A 24,483-nucleotide genomic window follows, 5' to 3' on the forward strand; every position below is an offset into this window, starting at 1 on the left:
GCGGAATGCCCGGTCACTCCGCAGTTTTCCCAAGCCATTTTGGGCAAAGCTGAATATATCGAGCTTTGCCCAAGCGTTGGCGGGCAAACTGCAAAGTGCCCAAGGCGCTTTGGGCAAAGCTGAAATTAATGTTTTAATATTCAGCTTTGCCCGAGTGCTGGCGGGCAAACTGCGGAGTGCCCAAACCGCTTTGGGCAATGTACCAAATAAGAAAATATAAATTTAAATAAAAACAAAGCATTTCTAAAATTCCAAAAATAATACCTTACATTTTTTATTAAAAACTTGTCAACTGTTTGTACAGACTAACTACAAGACTGTCGTTAATTTTAAAGAACGTCTAATATTAATTACATGTTATTCTTCTACTCAAAAGATTTAGACAAAGGGCAGATCCTTTACATTTCATGTCCCAAATAAGAAAATTTCCGAAACGAAGTAAATTTTGTTTTATTTCAAGTTGTATTAATTATTATTTTATTATTATAACAATAGTAATAATAATAATAATATTTATTATTATTATTATTATTAGTATTATTATTATTATTATTAATATTATTATTATTTTTATTATTATTTTTTTTTTTGCTTACTGCGGGTCGCCACATTACTCCTACAACAGAAGGCCCACATAAGAAGATATATGACCATTCAATCATAGGAGTTATAATGACTTTAAAATCTTTTATAGAGAAACAAGCTTGGCGCCCAAGCTTGAATACTGTGAGACTCTGACGCAAGCGCCCATACTCACTAAAAACCCATTTTACCCGGACACTATTTCACCTGCGGAATTGCCGTCAAGCTTCGGTCTTCGCAGATGAGGTCCCGTATTGCCGCTATAGCGACCCTACCGTTACGGAACTTCGTAGCCTACTCTTCCGGCTATTGCTCAAGGCTGGACAGAAGGGGGAGGGGATCTAAATTCTCCTCCTCCCTCTTCTGCTTGATCCCTGCCGAGCATTAAGGTATATCCCGGTCAACCCGGATCTTCCGTCTTTGTCTTTTGTCGACATGACTTTTACGACAAAAGCCTCGATATGCCTCCAGGAGTCCACATTTTGGAACATGATGGAGACCATAGCTATTACAGTTCCCTTGTTCTAGCGAGCTCGCTAGGTCCTTTACTAGCATGAAGACCTCCTGTCTTTCTCTCGCCAGTAAATCTACTGGCGGAGTGCTCGCCAGAACTAGGACTGCACTCGTTGAAACTGTTCTGTAGGCTGAATCCACTCTCCGCGCGGATCTTCCCTGTACGGAGAGCAGTTTATCAGAGATGCCGCGGGTCTTTAGGGCTTTATCAGCCCATGCAGGGGCAGCATACAGCTGCTTTGCTAGACCCACGGTCGCCACCAATCGCCTTTTCCTTTCCCTGGAGCCGCCGACATTGGGCATCATCCTCGAAAGGTTTCCAACGCATTCGGCGGCCTCGAGTGACTTGATGTTACAGTGTTGGTAGAAGCTTAACCTTCTGTCCAACGTCACTCCCAGGTACTTGAGATTATTTCCCCAGGAGACTTCAGTCTTCCCGATTTGGAGCCGAGGGGTTTCATACGGTCTCCGGTCTGTGACGAGCAAGGCTTCAGTCTTCTCTATGGCCATTTGAAGGTCATTGAGGTCTAACCAGCGTTTTACTCGTCTCAGACTTTCATTGATCCTTATTTCCAGAATTTCTAAGCTCTGCGCGCAACACACTATAATGACGTCGTCTGCAAAGCCGACTACAAACGTGTCTTCAGGTAGGTCGATCCGCAGGAGTTCGTCATACATGACATTCCATACGAAAGGACCCACCTTAGACCCTTGTGGAGCTCCACATGTCATTTCGGATTTGATATGACATGTGTCGCTCCTGTACACAACCCATCTGTTGCTAAGATAGTTGTCTATCATGCGCAACAGATAGGCTGGAACCCTTTTACGTTTCATTGCTTCTATGCAATGGTTCCACCTTGCAGAATAAAACGCATTACGTATGTCGACGGAAACGAGCGCGCAGAATCCTTTCCTTTTCCCCTCTTTGGCTTTCTGTGCCTTATTGACAACAGTGAGTATTGCATCAACTGTTGACCGGCCTTTTCGAAAGCCAAATTGGTTCTCCGATAGGCTGTTCTCGCCTACCAGGATTTCCTGAAGTCTCTGTAGAACCATACCCTCTAGAAACTTACCCATACTATCCAATAAGCATATCGGTCTGTACGATGTGACCTTATCTAGAGGTTTGTCTCCTTTCCTAAGGAGGACCAATTTCTGTACCTTTCAGTCATTGATTAATTATTATTATGAATATAATATAAGTTTTAAAAAATTTAAATTTTTAGTTTATTTTGAACATTCATACTAATAAAGAACAATTTTCGAATGGAAACTAAAAATTATTGGTATTTTTAAATTTATTTCTTTGAATGTAGAATCTGTTTCATTCTTATGTACAATTTATCAAATGTAAAGGATCTGCCATTTGTCTAAATGTTTTGAATAGAAGAATGTCATGTAATTAATATTCGACATTCTTTTGAATTAACGACAGTCTTGTAGTTAGTCTGTACAAGCAGTTGACAAGTTTTTAATAAAAAATGTAAGGTATTATTTTTGGAATTTTAGAAATGCTTTGTTTTTATTTAAATTTACATTTTCTTATTTGGTACATTGCCCAAAGCGGTTTGGGCACTCCGCAGTTTGCCCGCACTCCGGACTTTGACCACAACATATATATAATTTATACAATTTCACAATTGTTCTAAGCACATCAAATTCAGACAAAAAACGTATAAAAACGTTGCATCGCACCAATTTTGATATGTTTTTTGTATCAATTTGATATGTTAGAAAAACTGTGTTATAAACTAGAAAGTAATCAATGATTATTAAAATTTCTTGAATGTGAGTATTTTTCATGTAAATTACAGTGAACATAAAATAACATGAAAACATTAATAGATGGAAATAGTGTTTGTTTGTTTGTTGTTTGCTTTTTTCTAATAATTTTAAGTACCTAAATAATCTATTTGAAAATAATTAACAAATAAATACACTTATTTTTCTTATGATTTAATTTTTAATTATTCTATACGTGCTGGAAAATATTATTTTTAAAAAATAGTAATTTCTAGGTAATGACAAAAAATCTTCTACTTTGTCGAAATCATTCCTCCTTCAATTTTATCTTCATTCACCACTTCCTTATCTAATTCTTTGTTTCTAAGATTTATTTGACATCCCTCATCTACATTGTATGGTTTGCGAATATTTTATATTAAACAGCAAGAATTATAAACATGTGTTGTTCTCTACAAAATATTCGCAAACGATACAATGTAGATGAGCGATTTCAAATAAATCTTCGAAATGAAGAATTAGATAACGAAGTGGTGAATGAAGATGAAATTGAAGGAGGAAGAATTGCAAGGCAGAATATAATAAATACGTATCTTACAAACATTTAAATTATTAAATTTTTTCATTATTTAATCTTTAGTTTTTCAACGTAAAAAAAATGATTAATATACTCAGTTTCATTTAAATAAGATATTAATTAGTTTAAAAATCTATCTGGATTGAAATGTTTTTATTAAGTTTTAAAAAAAGTACCAAAGTTAAAAACTCTCCTTCCTTTATTAATTTAACGACGAACAGAATGATTTCAAAAAAGTAGAAGATTCTGTATAGAATCAATAAAGAATAAATGTTATGAAAAATAAGTGTATTTATTTGTTAATTATTTTCAAATAGATCATTTACTTGAAACTATTAAAAGAAAGCAAACAACATATTTATATATGAAGTTAGTGACCGTTATAATTTATTAATAAGATTTATAGCAGGCTTATCGGTCAAAAGGCTTATCGGTTTTTGACCGATAAGCCTGCTATAAATCTTATTAATAAATCTTATTAACAAACAAACACTATTTACAGTCTATTAATGTTTTCATGCTATTTTATGTCCATTGTAATCTACATAAAAAATACTCACATTCAAGAAATTTTAATAATCATTGATTGCTTTCTACCATATAACACAGTTTTTCTAACACATCAAATTGATACAAAAAATATATCAGAGTCAAAGTTAATGTCAAAGTCAATATCAAATCGAAAGTCTAAATGAAATTACAAAATCGCACCCCTAAACTTGTACAAAAAAATGTACAAGAAATTTTAATAGAGATAAAAATGTAGAAAAATTTACCATTTTTGTTGTATATGAGATCACGCCAATACTCAACAACGCCCAACATTTTGATATATTTTGGTACTTTTTTGATTATGGCCCTGAAACAAAAAAAATTTATCTCAATTAAAAAATAAATTTCTACAACACATGCATGAAAACTTATTTCTAGAGAAGAATCGTGCTCTGGAAACTTTTTTAATTGATCGTAACTATTAGTCATGTCATTCTTTTGCTTGGTTCGCTATCATCAGTAGAAGACATGAAAGATTCGCGCTCGTATAGTGTGCCCCCTCGTGAGTTGTAGTTACGCAAGTTTTATATTAATTGGTTGAATTCATAATTTAAAATCTCGCGCAAAGTTGCAACAATAACCCGTGCAGAAAATTCGATTGAGCTCCAAGTAGAGCCCAACTGGGTTGCCCAAGCTACAAACTGGAAACCCTAGAGAATGTCCAATCTGGGATTGTAACGCTCATCCCTAACGAATCTCAAACATACCGCATTTATACTCGTACCTAATAATTCTAATCCCTAAATTAATACATACAATTTTCTAATGAAATAAAAGGTACGTTACAGCAGATGTGCTGCATTCGAACACATGCAAAAACATCCGTTAAGAATTAGTCGATGAATGGTTAGAAAAAGTTGCAATTCAAAATATATTCTTTAAGTGAATTTAATAATAAAATTTAATTTTAATTAATTTATATAAATTAATAAATAATAATAATATTAATTAATAATTAAATAATTATTCATTTTTTTAACTAGTAAACAATTAAAAAAAAAGTAAAAACACAATAATTTTTTTAATTCAGAGACCCAAAAACTCTTAAAATTTTGTTTCATAAAAATTTGTCGACCAGAATTTGTTGGACATTTTGGGACCACAGACGCTTAGCTTCAAGAATATATAGGTTTTGCAAAAATGGTGACAAAATCGGATAGCGGTATGTCATTCCTCTTTCTTTAAAGCTTTAAAAATCGTAAAGACCAAAATCGTAGCTGATCCGTTTTTTGAATGATTGTTAAATTTGTAATTTTTACTTAATACCTACCTGACAAGAAATTGTAAATATAAGTTATTTCAATTTAAAACAAAAATGTTACTCACATCTGCTTTTGATGTTAATTTCATGTAAACAATTTGATGTTTTACTACCATTCGATATATTATTGTGTAACCTTCACGGAGAGAATATGCTTTAGCAGTAGTATTCAGTACAGATTCTACTAAACAGCGTAGTCAGAGGAACTACTATAGTTTTGTGACACAAAAAAATTTACCTACATAATAATAATATAGAAATCTGATTAGTTGTCCACAATTGAGAAGATTGTGGACAACCAATCAGATTTCTGCATCTCGTTTCTGTCGGCAATTTTTTTTTTCAATAATCGTGTAAATGCTCCCTTACATTTTACTAAACAAATAGTTCATCCCCGTGCATAAATTTTGTCAAGGCGCCGATCAGGGGCTGATAGGGGAAAAATAGCCCACGTCGGGCAACCAGATCGGTGCCACATCGGGAATGAAACGCCTAACCTGATCAGGGCTAGATCGAATCACCCCTACTAGGGCCCTGGTCTGGCCCTTGTTAATTTTAATTTTTAAAAATAATAAAAATTATTCTGGTTTAATTAATAATAAATAAGCTTAAATTATGAATAAATAACATATTTATTTACTAATTCTTCCATTTCTGAATTAAATTCTTACTCAAATTGAATTTTTTAATTAACGTTCTAATTAATTAACTGGTGGATATAGATTAAAAGTAATAAATAAACTGTAATCAGTGTCCACACAGGCCTATAATATTTATACAAAAGGTCTATTTTTTTCTCTCTCCTTTGTCTACTCGAACTGATTGCTCGAACATAAAGTGCAGTTGATGGTGTAGTAAAGTGGAAAGATTGACTATATAGTTAGAACCCCACCAAAAGTTACTGTGACGTAGTACTTGATATAGATATATTAAACTCTACTGCCTGAAGAAGTCCGAATTGGAACAGTTTAATACATAAATATTATGTGATCAAAGTGCTGTGACTACATAGTGCCTTTAATACTTACATTGTACTTAAAGGATATAGACAGTATAACATCACTCAACTAATCCCCCGCCAAAATGAACAAGGTTGCCGATATGGACAAAAGGGAAATAAAGAGAGCGCCGTTATCAAATAGTGCACAAATGAAGAATGACGAAAAAAGAACAAGGCAAAGTTTCACACCACCACTGGACAAGGACAGACAGAGCCACAAGCGTCATCAAGTCCAAATCTTGTCATCAAGAGAACTAAGAAGCTTGGGGATAAAATTTTGCAAACTCCAATTATAGCACCTAACTTAACAAATAGTCGAAACTCAACACCAAGACCAACATTAGCAGAGAAAAAAAAATTATTACAACAGGAGAAATTACTTCTGGAAAAGGCGAAGAAACAGAGTGATATAAAGGCGCTGGGACTGAATGACACGGGCCTGAAGGTCTCCAACACAGAGCAAACGACGAATCAAAACAATGATTCTGAATTTAGTATCAAATCCGACGAATCAGCCGAACATCTAGACGACACACTACTATCCAACATCTCATGTGACACGATAGTGGAAAATACCAGTTTCACAAAATATAGTTCGCCAAGCAGATATAGTGTGTTAAACGATAGTGAGATGGAAGAAAAAGTCGCATATCAAGAAATTCAACAAACACAAAACCAAGATAATGCAACAGGGTCAGCAGCTATTCAACAGAAGCAAAAAAAGGAAGTTAACACCGCAAAAAATCATGAAATGGAAAATTCATCACCAGGCAGAGGGAAAAAAGGTGGAAACACGTCACTAAGGAAAAAGATAACAAGAGGACAACAGGATACGAGAGGCTCCAATCATCTGACTAAACAACTAAAAAATCGACCAACGTTTCAAGAGTTTCATTCCAATATGCCATATATTTATATTTATAAAGGTGAGATTTCAGAGTTAACAAATATAATAAAAAATGATATTGCTTCAGAAAATTTTATTCTTAAAAATCTAACAAATGAAAAAATAGTGTTACATGTAACAACACTAGAAGTCTTAAAAAATGCGCTTAAATCTCTTAAAGAAAATAAAATAGAATTTTTTAAACGAACGCCTAGAGAGGAAAAAGTCCAATCAATTAATCTAAAAGGTATGGCAAATGACTTTTCAGAAATTGAAATTTTTTAAATGTTGTCGGAACTGGGTATTGATGACATAAAGATAGTGAAAGTTAAAAAAATTAATACTAAAATATTCTTTCGAGCGGAAAGAGGTAACGATGCTTTTTTGGTACAAATAACAGGTAAAAGTAGATTGTTGAGTTTAATCAATATTAAAGTATTAGCTAATCAAATGGTAACTTGGGACAAAATTAGAAAAAAAACATCCAGCACAGTGTTACAACTGTCAAAGATTTGGCCATATTGCAAAATACTGTAACAGAGACTATAGATGTGTCAAATCTAATTCAGAGCATAATCCGGGTGAGTGTGAGCGGAATGCGGAGGAAGGAATGGTGGATGGCCCAACAGAGAAGACAGTATACTGTGTTGTCTGTGGTGGGGAGGGTCATCCGGCACCCTATTGAGGCTGTCCAAAGTACAGGGAAAAAGCCGAACAAATAAAACAAAAATTGGTTGATATTAAAGAAAAAAAACAAGAAAGATTAAATAAAATTGCCAAATTTATTTCTCCTGAAACTTATTACGCCAGAGCGGTTAGCCCAACTAAAAACCAAATATCGACAAGTACATGTCCACCCCCCTCACTTCCTATTCCTCATCTACTACCCCAATTCCAAAACCAAACTCAAACGGAGCCAATAATGGGAAAAGGAATATCCACCCCAATTGTCGAACAAGGTAACAAAATCAAAAAAATCCTCGTAGCATTTAAAGACGAAATTTTAAAATCTATTAATTAACAGATGAATGCAGTTTCACGCAAGTGTCTGTCAATTCGAGTAAAATTGACATAATATACAAACATCTTAACCTTCACAACCCTCATAACAAAAGGATATCCCTAGGATATCTATATCAATGGTCGATATCCTAGAATGGTTCCCAGGATATCTTGGAATATCCCTAGGATATCCAAACCGCCGGTCTGTGAGACATCAACAGGATATCCATAGGATATCCACAGGATATCTCTAAGTCATCCACAAAATATCTATTGGATCTTATATCGCAGGATATCCATGGGATATCCTCAGGATGTCCGTGGGATATTCTTAGGATATTCACGGGATATTTAATATCTCAACATATATTTTTAAAGGTTAAAATTGTTAAGCTATTATAATGAATAATAATATAATAAAAACAAAAATCTTATGAGCTTCTAATTTATTTTAAATGAAGATTTGAAACGCATTTTTCAAAGTTTTTAAATAAACTCATGCACTTAATGTATAATTAATATTAATAGTGTTACATCCCGGTACCAAAAAATTCTTAAAAGATGGATCATGAACAAATTAAATTATCTCTTTTAAATAAAGGTCATTACATACATATGAGTCATTCACGATGTTAATAGTGAAAGATAGATGTAATATAACACCTCTGAATGCGGAAGACTCGCATAAAGCAGATGTGTTATATATATATATATATATATATATATATATAGTAAATTAAAGAATTCAATAAGATTATTGATCATTACTCAATATTAATATTATTTTTCATAATACCAATTGTCGATCACTATACATCCTAAATGACTGCAGTCAACTAATTAATAATCAATAAACTAAAATGTTAATAAATTAATTAAGATATTATTATAATTCTATTAATAAATAATGTACGTGACTTTTGCGCTAAATGAAAATTGTACGTGATAATTGCGCTGTCTGTAAATTATACGTGACAATTCTACCCCAATGAACAAAGATCATGTAGTATATAAACCCCAGTTTTTCTATTGCAAAATGTCAATTGTTCAGACGAGTTTCTGCCCGAACGGTGTCTTAAATTCGGCCCTTCGATTTCGTAATTGTTTATCACTCATTGCTGTTAATCGTGAATTTCGTGAACTTTTTAATTTCTTATTATTACTTAAAAGTTCATATTTTCATTGTATTTCTAAAACAACATTTTAGTGTGAATTTAAACAATTCTTAATTGTCGTAATAATCAAATTGTGAAAGTGTAATAAAGACGAACTGTATCATTAATAATTACGACGCATCCAGAGACTCACTTCTGTAATCCTGGTTGCAGCTTGTTATATTACTGTATCGTCGCATCAATTGTAAGTACATTTATAATCAACAAATGTTTATAATAAATTGTCAGTCATAAAAAGGAATATGTCTCTTATATTATTTAACACAAAACCCTTAGTTTTGAGGAAGTGACGCGATCCTACATTAAAAATAAATATCAGGCTTTACCAACCTGATTAATCAGCAACTTATCTCCCTTTTATTATTATAAATAATAAATAAACTCTACCTTAGCTCGGGACGTGACAAATAGTTATTCGTTATTTGCGGGGAAGAATTTATATTGTTTAAAGACAATTTATTTTCTCACAATATTAAGCATATGAATAAAGGAATGAATCACATATGAGAAAAAAATTAGTTAATAATTTTTCAAATTAAACAACTTTCTCGAAAAACAAGTAGCATTTTATTTTATTTATATAAAATTTAATTCACAGAATATTCTCACTCGTAGTCTCATAATGACTTTAAAAACAGTATCCTGAGAATATCTTCTTGACATCCAGAAGATATACTGAGAATATCCTGAAAATATCAGTGGGTTATCCTGACGATATCTATGGGATATCCTGATGATATCTGTGGGATATCCTGACGATATCTATGAGATATCTGGAGGACATTTATGAAAGTCTATAGAGATATCCAGAAGATATCCTCAGATATCCATGGGATATCCAAAGGATATCCAAACCGCCGATTTTTTGGATATCCTTAAGAGATCCTTTTAATATCCATAGGACATCCCTAGGATATCTGCGGGATATTATCAATATATCCCAAGATATCTTGTGTTATTAGGGAATGAACCTTATTAATAAAGTCAATAATAACGTCACTTGAAGACAAAACATCCGAAATAATTATACAAATGATAAGAAAGAATATTGTTTAATATTAATAGTAATAAACGTTAATTCCATAATTCATAATACTAGAAGATATAACCTTCAACAAGTTATATTAAAACATAATGCTGATATAGCATTTATTAGCGAAACTAAACTAAATTTCAATCATAAAATACAATTTCTTAATTATAATACGATCAGGAGCGATAGACAAGCAGCCAGCCGTAGTGGTGGCACAGCAATTTTTATAAAAAAAATATAAAATTTACTAAAATAGATCTTGCAAACTAATATAGAATTAAGAATATTGAGAATACAATAGTACGCATTAAATTAAAAAATAATAGAAAACTTTATTTAATTAGTATTTATGCTCCAAATAATAATAGAAAAGATTTCAAAAATGACTTGTCAATAATTTTTGGGGAATTGAAATTGGATCAACCAGAAAACATATATTATGGCAGGTGATTTTAATGCTCGACACCCTCTTTGGGGAAATACTGTGACGAACCAACGTGGACATTATTTAAAGGACTGGTTAGATAATAATGATATAACTTATAAAGCAACATTGACAGGCCCATGCGAACCTACTTTTCCAGAATCAAATTCTTATTTAGATCTCTGTATCCATGATATGAGACTAAATATTTTAAATTTAAGAAATCACAAAATACCAACATTTCCGTATGACAGTGACCATAATGGGTTAAAAATTAAATTAAGGATACCGTACAATGAAGGACTTATAATAGAAGAAAATGAAATTAATAACTCTATAAATTTTAGTAACACAAAATGGAATTTGTTTTATACTAAACTCTTAAATCACCAATTTAATTTTACGATACCAACAGATGTTAATTTAACAAATTTGGAAATAGAAGAATATTTAGATAAAGTTGATGAAACAGTTTTAAAAATGTTAAAGGAGACAACGCCGCCACAAAAAAGTTTTGACTCGTTAGCAAGATATGTGACTAAAGAAAAAAAATTCACCAAAAAATTAAAAGTTACCTATAATCACAAATACATAGATTGGAAAATAAAATAAATTATAATCAAACGGAAATGGACGTACTAAAATATCTATTTAAAAAAATATAAACAAAAAATAAAAAACTTATTTAAAGTATCGACAAATAAATGCTGGACAGAACGATTAGAGAATATAAAAATTCATGATAACGAGAGAATTTTTCACAAATTAAATCCCATTTTTAGACCTAAAAAAGTTGAAGAGATATCAGTCCTCCATGTCCCTGTCGATAAGGAAGACCTAATCAATTCATCTAGAATAAACCAACAAAGTACACCCAAAATGGACAACAGCTACATAATAACAGACACGGTACAAAAACTCAATGTTTTAGGAGCTTATTTTGCGGAAGTGAATAATACAGACCGGAAGTCAAAAAAAGAAGCGTTTAATAAACTTGTACAAAATACGATTGACAAATTCATAATTAAAAATAAACCTGACCTAGCTGCAGACTTCCCTCTTGTGCAGTTCTCGCCGACAAATACTTCAATCGATCCCTATTTTGAAATAGATGCAACATTTTTTTGCACACTTGATAAATTAAAGTTTATTCTAAAACGTATAAAGAGTAAAAAATCAACGGGTATCGATGGTTTACCAAATGTAGCGCTAAAAAAATTACCAGACAATGTTTTGTTGATGTACCTAATTATATTTAATAATTTACTTAATAACAGTTTCTTCCCCTCTAAATGGAAAATTGCCAAGGTCAAACCGCTGGCCAAAAAAGAAAAAGATCCTAAATGTACAAGTAGTTATAGACCGGTTAGTCTTTTGCCAAAGGGATCGTTCACATATTACGTCACACGCTTAGGGGGGGAGGGGTCTGTTGAATGTGTGACGACCTGTAGAAAAAATGGCGCTAATGTATAGAATAGTGTGTGACGTGGGGGAGGGGGGGTTAAAAAATAATGAAAAATAGCGTGACGTAATATGTGAACGATCCCAAACCCGAGTAAAATTTTTGAAGTCTTTTTAAATATACAAATAAATAAGTTTTGTCGCGAAAAAGATACTATCCCACATGAGCAATTTGGTTTTAAACATAAAGTGTCTACAGTCCACGTTATAACTAAACTTACATCTGATGCAAAAAACGCTATTTCGAAGGGCAAAGTAGTGGCTGCTTGTCTTATCGATCTCGAAAAAGCTTTTGATACAGTATCTGTTGGTCTGTTTTTTAAATTAATAAGAAAAAAATGTCCCCCGCATTTAGTTTGCATTCTTTGGAACACATTAAAGGGAAGAAAGTTGTTTGCTCAAAACGGCGACGTTGCCTCAGATTTGCTATTCGAGCTTAATAAGGGATTACAACAGGGGGCTGTAAATTCACCTGTATTATTTAATATTTTCATAAGTGATTTATTGCACCTATATGGTTTTAATGAAGACGAGGATGTAAAAGCAATTGGGTTTGCTGACTATCTTATAATCTATGTCGCCAGTAATCTAGTGACTGATGCAAAAGAAAAATTACAAAGGCTATTTATTAGTATAACTGACTTTTTCGAAACTTGGATATTGAAATGTAATTTTAATAAATGCGAAACAATTTTATTTAAATCAAAGATAGTTGACACTAAAAATAAAAAAAATTTTAGAGTATAGCGAAATTTTAATATTAATGATAACCAACCAATGCCTCAAAACTTAAAGCATTGTAAAGTTGTTAAATATTTAGGGGTTTTTATTGACGAAAGATTTAAATATAGAGATCATGTAATCACAGTCATTGAAAAAGCCAAAAAAGCATTCTTCGCACTCAAGGGCCTATTTTATTCGAGACAAGTAGATGTCAAGGTTAAACTGTTGTGTTATATTTTGCTAGTACGACCGATTCTGGTTTATGCGTGCCAAATTTGGTACGGTGTCTCTTCGCGCATGATGGAAAAGCTTAGTGCTTTTGAGAGAATGTGTCTCAGGGCATGCCTGAAAATGCATCGTGACCCAATAACAAATTACCGAACGATGATTTCTAATCAGAAAATTTATAATGAAGCTAATATATCAAGGATCGATATTTTTATTATTAAACTCATACGTAACCATATCACAAAAGCTTATAAAAATATTGAAAATCCGCTTATCACAGAACCTTTTTTTACAGAAGAAAATATAATAAAAATATGATATCGAAAGGCCGCTTGCCTGTTGAGGCATTCCCCATGCTTGATAGGGACGGATTCATTCAGGATGATCTTAATGTCCCAATAATATACCACATAGCAAGACACGCGTATAGCGGATAAATAAAATATAATAAACACGATGTGAGTAGAATTGAATCAGCTAAATTGACCCTATCTATGGCAATGTCAAATCGAGATAGAATGGACAGATCGGTAAAGAATGCCGCAAGGTATGTATGGTTACAGGAGAATGAGTGAGAATGTATATTTATACACCATATCCTTTTCTCCTTTATTAATATCTCTGTTCATCACATATCCCAATAGTTGCGCTGACACGCAAAAGAATAGTGTTGGATGCATTACGATTTTTTTGTAGAAATTACTACTTTTTTTCGAATCATCCTAAATTTTTATTGTATTTAACAGTGACGAAACATTGCGTTCCCTTTTTTTGTTATCATTTGGTTGTGTGTGTATACGAAGTATTAAAATAGTTGTGTCTGCGAGAGCAGTGTTTATACTGCCATAAAAGGACCTAATGTTAGTAACGAAAAGACTGATCAATTGTTACTTGTTGCATATTATGTACGAATGTTAACTTCTTGATGCCATTTAAACTTGAAAAATACTTAACTCAAAAAAGTGCTTAACATCATTTAGTTAAAGTTAAGATATTAAATTATATTATCCAATTAAATGCAATTTATAAAATATAATTAATTATATGCTTTATGATTATTATCATGAATCATCCCAGGTGAATTTTCAAAAAAAAAAAATATTTGACTTTTGGATTTAGAAAATTTTACTAATCGATCATGTAGGCGATCCATGTGTGGCCCCTACGGTGGCCCTCATGGGGGCAATCCCAATTTTTAGCGTTGCTCAAGTAACTATTGTATTCATAGCATAACCGAAAAAAGTACACCAATTTTTTCTTTTTGTAAAAGAATTAGTTTAACTAATTTATTTAAACAATTCAATAAAAGAAATTCAATTTTAAAAAAATCAATACTGCCATTCGAAAGAACATGAAAAAATAAACAACTTTTCACTTTAAAACTTTTTTATCCATCTACAACTTTTTGCAATAAATAATTATAAACAATTAGTAAAAAAAACTAACTATTGGATTCATAGAATAACGGAAATAAAGTTACCCCTATTTTTTCTTTTTGCAAAATAATTTGTTTATCTAATTTGTTTGAACAATTTAATAAAAAAAATTTCGATTTTTAAAAAACTAATACCCCCATTCAAAAGAACGTAAAAAAGCAACTTTTTTATCTGCCCACACCTTTTTTTATTTATTACAAAAAGGTATAGATGAATAAAAAAAGTTGTAAAGAGGAAAGTTGCTTATTTTTCAACATTCTTTTGAATGGCGGTATTGATTGTTTAAAATCTAAATTTTTTTATTTAATTGTTTAAACAAATTAGATTTTGAAGCCAAGTGTGCACAGTATCAATTTTTTTTCTAACAGTTTGCTTCCCCATGGAGATCTTTTAAAGTTTTTGAGATATTAATTAATTAATTAATTAATTAATGTTTATAACAAATGATATATTTTACAAACAAATAAAGTTACTGTAATTCTAAAGTTAGCAATTGAAAGTTAACGTAATTCCGCATCCAACGAGCCCTATATGAAGTATTTTGGATAAGTAGATTGTTAATAAATAATTGCAGTTTTAACTAATTGTTTATTAACAATCTACTTATCCAAAATACTTCATATAGGGCTCGTTGGATGCGGAATTACATTAACTTTCAATTGCTAACTTTAGAATTACAGTAACTTTATTTGTTTGTAAAATATTTCATTTGTTGTAAACATTAATTAATTAATATTTCAAAAACTTTAAAAGATTTTACTCGAAAAATTACATGATTTGGAGGAAATTAGTCAAGCTTTCCATTGAGATAGATAAAAAAAATAAAAAAAATCCGATTTTGAGATATACGAAAATTAACATTTTGACCTTGAATTTCAAGGTAAAATTTTATTTAAAAAAAAAATTTCCTCACCATCGTGTAGCCCGTCAAAAAAGCTTTAAAAATCATTACATATATGTTAACTTTTATGCATTCTACTTATAAATATTGTACATTGAAAAAAATTTTCAAAATTTCAAAAAAAGTCAAAAATTAAAAACGTTGTAAGTCAAAAACTATTTTATCAAATTCAATAATAATTGATTTTTAGATTTTTTACCAAGAATGACAACATTTTACAAAAGTATGGATTAAATTCGAAAACTTTTAATTTTTTGTTCGGACATTTCAGGAATTTTGCCTCATATACACACATACACACACAGAACGACATTTTTTAAAAATGTGATTTTTGGATTCTTGAGGTCGAAAAACAAAGATTCATCAAAAAATTAAGTTCGAAAAATTTCGGTATTACAATGCTTCCTCCATGAGAAAGCAAAATTAACAGGAATAGGAAAGAATGATTTATTCGTAATTGTGACGTTACTAAATTACTTAAAAAAATATTTTCGTTACTTATCAATTTTTATAAACAACTTATAGTAAGTCTTGGATAGATAGCCATACTTTTTTTAAATGTCCGTAAAAATAAAACGAAAGCAGTTTATGTATTAATTTTTATTTTTAATTAAACAGTGAACATTATATTTTGAAAATACAATAAAATATTTAAAATATTGCAATGATAACAATTTGAAAATTAATTTTTCTTAAAAAATGCAATTGGAGACTAGACCGTTTGGTTGTCAGAACTAAATTTTTTTGTTGAATCGTTTTGTTCGGTCCACCAAATTTTTTGTTTCGCACAACTAAATTTTTGTTTTTAAGCAATAAAAAAATTTTGTTAAATGAAATTTTTTTTTGTTTTCTCAACCAAATTATTTTTTGGTTCACCCCTTTCGCTTCATATAATCTATACATGCCTACTTAAATTAATTTCTATCACGTAAAAAACCCAACACTGCTAGGGCTCGAACTCTTAGACTACGCAACGCAAGTCGAGAACGCGGACCACTAATCTACGAATCCTACTAACAATTTGAGATTAAGGGGTTATATACCTTTTCATGGGTCAAAAAATCGGTTTTTATTCATTGCATATATAAAAAGTACGTACTATCGGGAATGGAATTTCATTTGTCATAATTATTTTTGAGTCGAATTTTTCTTTGTTCAAATTAGTATTTTGTAGAATTTTCATCAAAACGATTTTCTATATTAAATTATTTTTATATTACCAAAAATTCACTTCACAGAATTTTTATTTGTCGATGGTTAAATATAAAGCGGTTTGGCGCCACCATTGTTGATAGAGAGGAACTACGAAAAACTTTTCCGTGTAGTTAAAAAATTGTTCAACTTTAAATAACTGAAGATTTTGCAGTTTTATTTAAAATTTAACAGTATTTATATAAGCTTTAAAATTTAATTTTTTATTGACATGATTGCAAATCCAAATAAAGTAGACTTTGTTCACAATTCAGGAAATCTCATTTAGGATTAAAATCTGTTTACCTAAATTGTACTCACGTGTGAGAGTACAAAAAAAATCTATGTTTAAAATTTTATTTACAGTTTTATTCATTATTTTTTTAACCCTTAACAGGCACAATTCCGCGTTCGAACGTAATTGGCACAACGGGTCTGCTGGACCCGACGTATTCATACGTGTATTGTACAACCGGTATTGAATATTTTTGCACAAAAGTTTTATCTGAGGTAGCTTATGATCTGTTTTTTCAAATGAAATTAGTTTTACAGGGATTAATTTATTTTAAGTTTGTTAAAAAAATTGTGAAAAATAAAAACGAAAAATTTCGTGTTTTTACTTAAAAATTCATGAGTTATTTCAATTTTAACATTATGACTTAAAAATTTAAGATTATACTCTTGATGTATTATTCTTTAAGGAAAAAATTACCACAACAGCAGGACTTGCAAAAAAGGTATTTATTTTGCAGAATAAAATGTGACTTTTTTGGTGAAATTAAAAATTTATAATTATTAATGTTTGAAGGTAATTTATTCTTTGTATCGAATTAGTTGTATCAAAAAACTTACAAAATTACTAACAATATGTCACAGAAAGCTCATCAAAGAATTGCTCATCTGAGTATGGTCAAACGTGTTTGTACAGTACACTGTTTTTGTGTTAATACCTAACCGATGCGCGCATTTTCTTCGAAGGAGTGAGCATAATGAAAATATCTTGATAAAAATGAAGACAAAAGTGATTTTCTACTTTTTTTCAAAATGTGTTAAATATGTGTGAATTATTTCAAAAACGTGAGTACATTTTTTTTGTGGAATACTTAAATTATGTTTTGTGATTTAACTTCGAATTTGACCAAAATATCAGTACTACATAAATTGTTGGATTGTCCAAGGGTGCCCACAACAGGGTACAACTTTTTTTCACTAAAAATGGTCACTTTACTAAATTCTTATAAAATCTTTCTAGTTAAAGGAATCAATTTAGTTCCTGTTTTTACAGTTACCTAAGGCCTCTAGACTGTCACTGATACGCACAAGTCTCATAATATGCATTTGGTCAAAAGTTATGAGCTATAAACAATAGGGTACCCACAACCGGTGCACTTACCCTAGTAATAACAATAATAGTAATAATAATATAATTTATCAAGAATTTGTTTAATTAAATTTCGATTTTTCACAATTTCCACTTTACTTTCAATTTTTCAAATAAATAAATTTTAATTTTAATATAAATGAATAAACAAAAAGCAAGTTTTTGTCATACAAAATTAATTAAAGCAATTATATATTATCATTAGTTAATTTTCAATATACTAATCTAGGGTTGTCACCTTTTTAACTTGACAGTGGTAACAATTTAAAAATGATAGCCTTTGTTAATTTATTCACATATATCATTATTGAATCCTCTCAGTGTTCATTACCACAGAGCAAAATTAAAAGGATTCAACATTAATAACCTCATTTCTTCCATTACATTTTATTTTTTATATTTTCAAGAAATTTCTTCATCATGAATTTAGCTTAAATCATAAAAATAGGTCTCGGATATAATTAGAGAAGATATAATTTCACATTTAAAATTTAATATACAATTTCTGTAAAATTGTTACAAAATTATATTTTCTCTTTTTTCATTTTTTTATAAACTATTATTATAATTGGAAAAAGGCCTTATTAACGTTGGACTTATAAAGATCGCACTGAAGGACATAACTTTCGAAACAAGATCATTTTGTTCAAACTTTTTGAATGTAATAACGCCTTCGTCAGCCGCAAGCGTTGACTTTGGCACCGCACGAGGGTTTGTTGTCCATGTCCATTATTTTATATATGTTGGTATTACATGTTAAATTTAATTGTTTGTTATTATTTCTAAAAATGTGAACAGTAAATTCTTTGAAAAATCGTAACTATTGACACAATAAGATCATTATTGTTCCACATTTACGCTGCCAGATGGTGATAATATTTTGTCTCTCACAGTTGAGATCAGTCTTAAATACTATAAAAGCTGAGACTCTTAACTCAGAAGGTGTATTGCAAATCACTATTTTTTTCATTTCAGATGAATTGCAGTAATATTATTTGATTTTTAATTAAATAATTTTTAATTTTTGAAAACTGCCGTCTGTATAAAGTATTCAACTGAAAATTCCCATATGAAATCCTATATATTGTTTTCTTTATATAAATCCATGTGAAATCATATGTTTACACGGGTTTTCATATGAGATTCGACATAAGATTTTTCCAAGGAATTTTTTATCAATATATAAGAAAAATAAGATTTCACCTAGGATTCAATATGGGATTTGAATTGACATAAGATGATGTGAGAGAAAATTTAGAGGAAATCACATAGAAATTCACATGATTTTTCAAATGGAAGTATATATAATAACTCCTATGTCATTTCCTACATTAAACCCTGTTTCACTTTCCTATACGAATTTATATGGAATCCTATAAAAATTCCTATTAAATTCAAGGATTTTATATAGTTTTTTTCTGGGAAATTTTATCGGTTCCTATATAGGATCCTATATGGGTTTTTCAATAGGGGTTAGAGATACATACAGGTCACCTCTGGGCGTCCCCCACCAGTAAACAACAATTATTGTTGTCTGAAATATGGTTTCCTAAAATCAACTCTTAAAAAATTATTTTGCCTTAAAAAGAATCTTAAAATGAAAAACTTATTTGACCAAAATAGGTTTCCTGTTTTTCCTGCTCTATCAATTCCCTACATAAAAAATACTGCTTCCATTTAATGCAGGATTTTGGGGTCAATTTTTGAGAATTATTTGTTAAAATATAATTTCTAAAATTTCTAATTCAAACTTTCGAGTTCAAAGTTTATTAAGCACACATTTTTTATTTAATTAAATTGAAAAACGAATTAAGAGTATTTTTGGTTTTTAAAACATTCATTTGTTTTAAAAATTACAAATAACAATGTGTGACAGCGAAAAAAACTTCGTATCGGACCTGTTGGAGGTTGTAGATCTCAGAAAACTAAAAAGAATAGTAATATGTATTAAAATGACAAAACACCCTAAAATTTTCAATTTAATGCCAAGAAACCATTATTTCGTAAGTTAATGTATAAAAAACCCTGGGATCGTTTATGTAATTCCATTTTCACATCCACTTCCCCTTTTTTTAATTTCCACTCCCACTTTTTTCCCAACTCATTCAAACACAAAATTTCGAAAAATGTTTTAAACAAAAATTGTAGGTCTCAAAATAACACACATTTTATGTTCTATACATTTTTTTACCAAAAGTGATTATTTTTCGAGAAAAATCCAAAAAACGATAAATAACATAAATGAGTAGGACCTAAAATGTGTTTTTTTAGACCTACAACATTTTTTGAAATTTTGTTTTTTTACGAGTTAAGGGGGTTCACCCGTGTCATTGGTTCAAAATATCAAAAAAATTTATTTTTCATAAATTGCATCTATAACTTATGTAGAATATGTGGTTGAAAGGATTTTTCGATATTCAATGTCGTTTGAAAGTTATAGCGCTTCGGTTTCTTATCAGCGACCGTTTTACACACATGTAATATAATTATAATAATAAATATATAATAATATATATGATGTATTCAACGCCAAAGTAAAAGTCTGTCTGCAATTGCATCTCCGATTTCTTTGAGATTTTTTTTTCTTTTAGTACTAACTAAGACTAGCTTCCATGATTTTTTTCAAATTTTTTTAGCAAGCCATTTTCGAGTTATGAAATTTTGAAAATTGGAGAATTTTCATGACTTTTAATTTTTTAATGCTCATAACTTCCTTAAAAATGCATCAATTTTAAAAGTCTTTTTTTCAAAAAGTGTGTTTTTAAACGTACTTTTCAAAAAAAAATTCGAAAATTTTTTTTAAACGATATTACTATAAAATTTTTTAGTTTTAATGATAAAAAGTCATTTTTCTCATTTGACGTACTGATTGATTTTTTTCAAAATTTTTTTCCAAAGAAACTACTTCTTTTTACGAAACTTTTAAGCCTAGCCTAATAATGGGGAAACAATTTTTACATTATTTTCGGAATTTTTCAAAAATATTTTTGGTTTTTTTTATACTACAAACTTTTATGTATTTTGATGCGTTGATTACGAAAATCATAGTGACAATACCAGAAAATTTGACTTTTATGGTGAAATCCATAAAAAAGTCCCAAAATTTGTGGTTTTTTTCGTTTATTGGGTGAAATATTCAAAATTAAAAAAAATGCGTAAGATATAAAAAATTTATTTTAATAAGATTAATAACTTTTGTTTGAACATTTTTTTTTAATTTTGCATTTTTTCCCAATAAACGAAAAAAACCATAAATTTTGGGACTTTTTTATGGATTTCGCAATAAAAATCAAATTTTCGGGTATTAAAACTAAAATATTTTATAGTAATATCGTTTTAAAAAAATTTTGAATTTTTTTTTGAAAAGTACGTTTAAAAACACACATTTTGAAAAAAAGACTTTTAAAATTGATGCATTTTTAAGGAAGTTATGAGCATTCAAAAATTAAAAGTCATGAAAATTCTCCAATTTTCAAAATTCCATAAATCCAAAACGGCTTGCTAAAAAAATTTGAAAAAAATCATAGAAGCTAGTCTCAATTAGTACTAACAGAAAAAAAAATCTCAAAATTTGTTCTATGTTTTTTCGAAAGGTCTCTTTCGAATAGTGCAAGAAAATTTTCAAAAAATTCAAATTTTGACACTTTTTTGAAAATTAAATTTTTTTTGAATTTTTTTAAAGTTTGGTCTTTTTAGGGTTCCGTATACCTTCGGTGTACTGACTGAACCCTTATGAAAATACTCTTGCGTCCAGGGTTGCCAGATACTTCCGCGACCGACCCGCCAATAGTACAGGAAAAAACCGCCCAAAACCGCCACTTATTTAAATATACTGTATATTTATAATTTTATTTAAAATTATATATACTAAAAAACATCATTTTTTTAGGTCGAAGCGTAGATTTACATAGTTTACAATAAGCTTCCCCTTTGCCCAAATGCACTAAGGTTTCAGGCGTTCTCTGCAACCAACCTATGTGTATGTACAAAATGACAAAATTATAAATTTTATTTACAGTCCTCACAAATGCATTATTTTATATTAATGAACAATATAATTGTATTTTATTTTCCCGTGTATTCTATTTTTATTTAATATGATAAAACAAATGCAAGTGTGCGCGACTAACCTTTAAATTATTTACATACTACAATCACATGTGAACGGCGCGCCGGCTTCGTAGGCCATGAACTTAGAAGTCGTTAGAATTAGAACAGCTGATCCACAATGTCTTTGGTTAGGCGCAAAAAGCTTTAGCAACCTAAAGGTAGATTCACCGGGTTTTGAGTACTTTATTACAGCGCCTGCGCTTGCAAGCAGACAGGCAGCGAGCCAGAGCCTGACACACATAAGACATAAGGCAAATTTATGATATACAGCAATATCGCCCAATTTGCGGGTGCTTTCATTAAAACCGCCCAATTAGCGGTTTACCGCAAAACCCAATTTTTACCCGCCAATTAAGCCTTCAAATCCTCCCAATTGGCGGGAAACCGACCAATCTGGCAACCCTGCTTGCGTCCGTCCCAGCTTTGTGTCCCCCCCCTTAACTTCTACATTTTTGTATATAAAGAACTGCAATTTAGTACACACACGTATTTTTACGTGTAGATTACAGGAAAAATATAGCGAGACTGAGTGGATTTAATGGCTATGAGCTAGAAAGAAAAGAAATCGGTGCTTGTTTTATTAAGATTAATTAATTAATATCTCGAAAATAACAAAAAAAGACATCTCAATATTTTTTGTAGTGAAAATACACATTTTTAGCTTTCAAAAAAAATAAATAAAAAAAATAAAAAGAACCGAACTTAAAAAAAAATGAGAAAAAAGTTAATTTTTCAAAAAAAGGTCAAAATTTAAATTTTTTGAAATTTTTTTTGCACCATTCGAAAGAGCAGGAAAAATCGTTTCGAAAACATATTGGACAAATTTTTTTTCTTCTGTCTGTTTAAAAGTTACATGTCTTCAAAAATTCACTGTTTAAATTTTTCAAAAAAATTCAACCCCCTCTCTCTAAGACAGTTTTTGAAAAAATATAACAATACTTCTTGGTTAAATTACTAATCCCTAGTGTTACGAGCCAAGTTGTATATTTAATTGCGCAAGCGCAATTTCACTTATTTATTTTGTGGATTCAGCCTTAGTGTTAATCATTAAGATGAACCGGGAAAGTTTAAATAATTACACAATTAACTTCCGTTAAACGGAGGGAAAATCCTCTTGAAGACGAACAATAATAATTAGATAACGAATTAACCAATTATTAATTGTTCCGACTTCTAGATTAAAACCCAAGCTTTTATTAAATATAGAAAGAGACAATACAAAGTTGACTTGGAGCGAACTCGACAAGTCGAAGGCAAGATAAGATCTGACGTAAAGCATAAAGTACAAGTAGTGGAGAAGCGCTCAGCTGTGAGTCCATGTGGCTTCTTTGCGCATGCTCCTTATATTTTCTTATTCTATGCTGTTTCCAGCAACACTGCACTGCACAACACTACGTATCTTATTTACTATACACTTTACTAATTATATATTTCAAGGTATATCTTATACATAATATTTATTATATTATAAATATTATAATTAACAATATAACATACTCATACGTGTTAATGTAATAATTAATTATTATCTTATTATCCCATTAACGCCCAAAAACTGAAAATTCTTTGTACACATTCAGGCTACGTTATTTTAAATAAATCGGTCAACATTTTCTACGAGAGGTACATTTCCTATAGGTCTTGAGTGTGCTCTTTCCGATTCCGGTATCAAAAATTAATTTCGTCTAAGCCGAAATTAAATATGGCGGTTTAAATGTCAAAAAACACAAAAGTTTCATTTTTTTCAGTTTGACATTTTTTTTCAATCGGAAAAAATGTAAGAATAAAATTAAATTGTCTACCATAGGTGCACAAAAATTGTGTACTTTCGAGAAACGTAAAGTAGAATAAAAAATTTCAAGATGGCGGACCAAATATGGCGTCAAATTCATTGTAAAATGTGAAAATTTTGTGCAATATTGGTCAAATTGACAAAATGTAACTGGATTTGCCTGAATTTTGTTACTCGGGGGTTTTTGGGGTCGCTGATTAAGAATCTGAAGTCGGTTTTCAAAAATTCAAAATGGCGGATCCAATATGGTTGATGAAAATTTTAAAAATGCATTCATTTGGTCTGTATTTTCATACTCGGGGGTTTTCCGGGTTGCTGATTACGAATTCGAACTTCATTTTTAAAAATTTCTAAATGGCGGATCCAATATGGCGGACTCAAAAAAAACAATTCATCGTATTTACATGAAATCGGTTACTCGGGGGTTTTTGGGGTCGCTGATTAATAATCTGAAGTCGGTTTTCAAAAATACAATATGGCGGATCCAATATGAAAAATGTAAAAATCCG

General features: G+C 30.5%; 1 protein-coding gene across 3 annotated transcripts in view; it reads right to left on the reverse strand.

Annotated features, from left to right (window-relative positions):
• Positions 1 to 24,483, reverse strand: part of LOC127284322 (elongation of very long chain fatty acids protein AAEL008004) — a 126,603-nt gene that overhangs the window by 23,620 nt on the left and 78,500 nt on the right. For all 3 annotated transcript variants that reach the window (XM_051309713.1, XM_051309712.1, XM_051309711.1), the window contains exon 2: positions 4,195 to 4,277. In XM_051309713.1, coding sequence (XP_051165670.1) covers positions 4,195 to 4,243 — 49 coding nt within the window. In that variant the 5' untranslated portion in view covers positions 4,244 to 4,277. The remainder of the gene's footprint in view (positions 1 to 4,194; positions 4,278 to 24,483) is intronic.

This window comes from Leptopilina boulardi, unplaced genomic scaffold, assembly GCF_019393585.1.
Source record: "Leptopilina boulardi isolate dan_hultmark-lab unplaced genomic scaffold, ZJU_Lbou_2.1 LbouV2_324, whole genome shotgun sequence".
NCBI classification, from domain to species: domain Eukaryota; kingdom Metazoa; phylum Arthropoda; class Insecta; order Hymenoptera; family Figitidae; genus Leptopilina; species Leptopilina boulardi.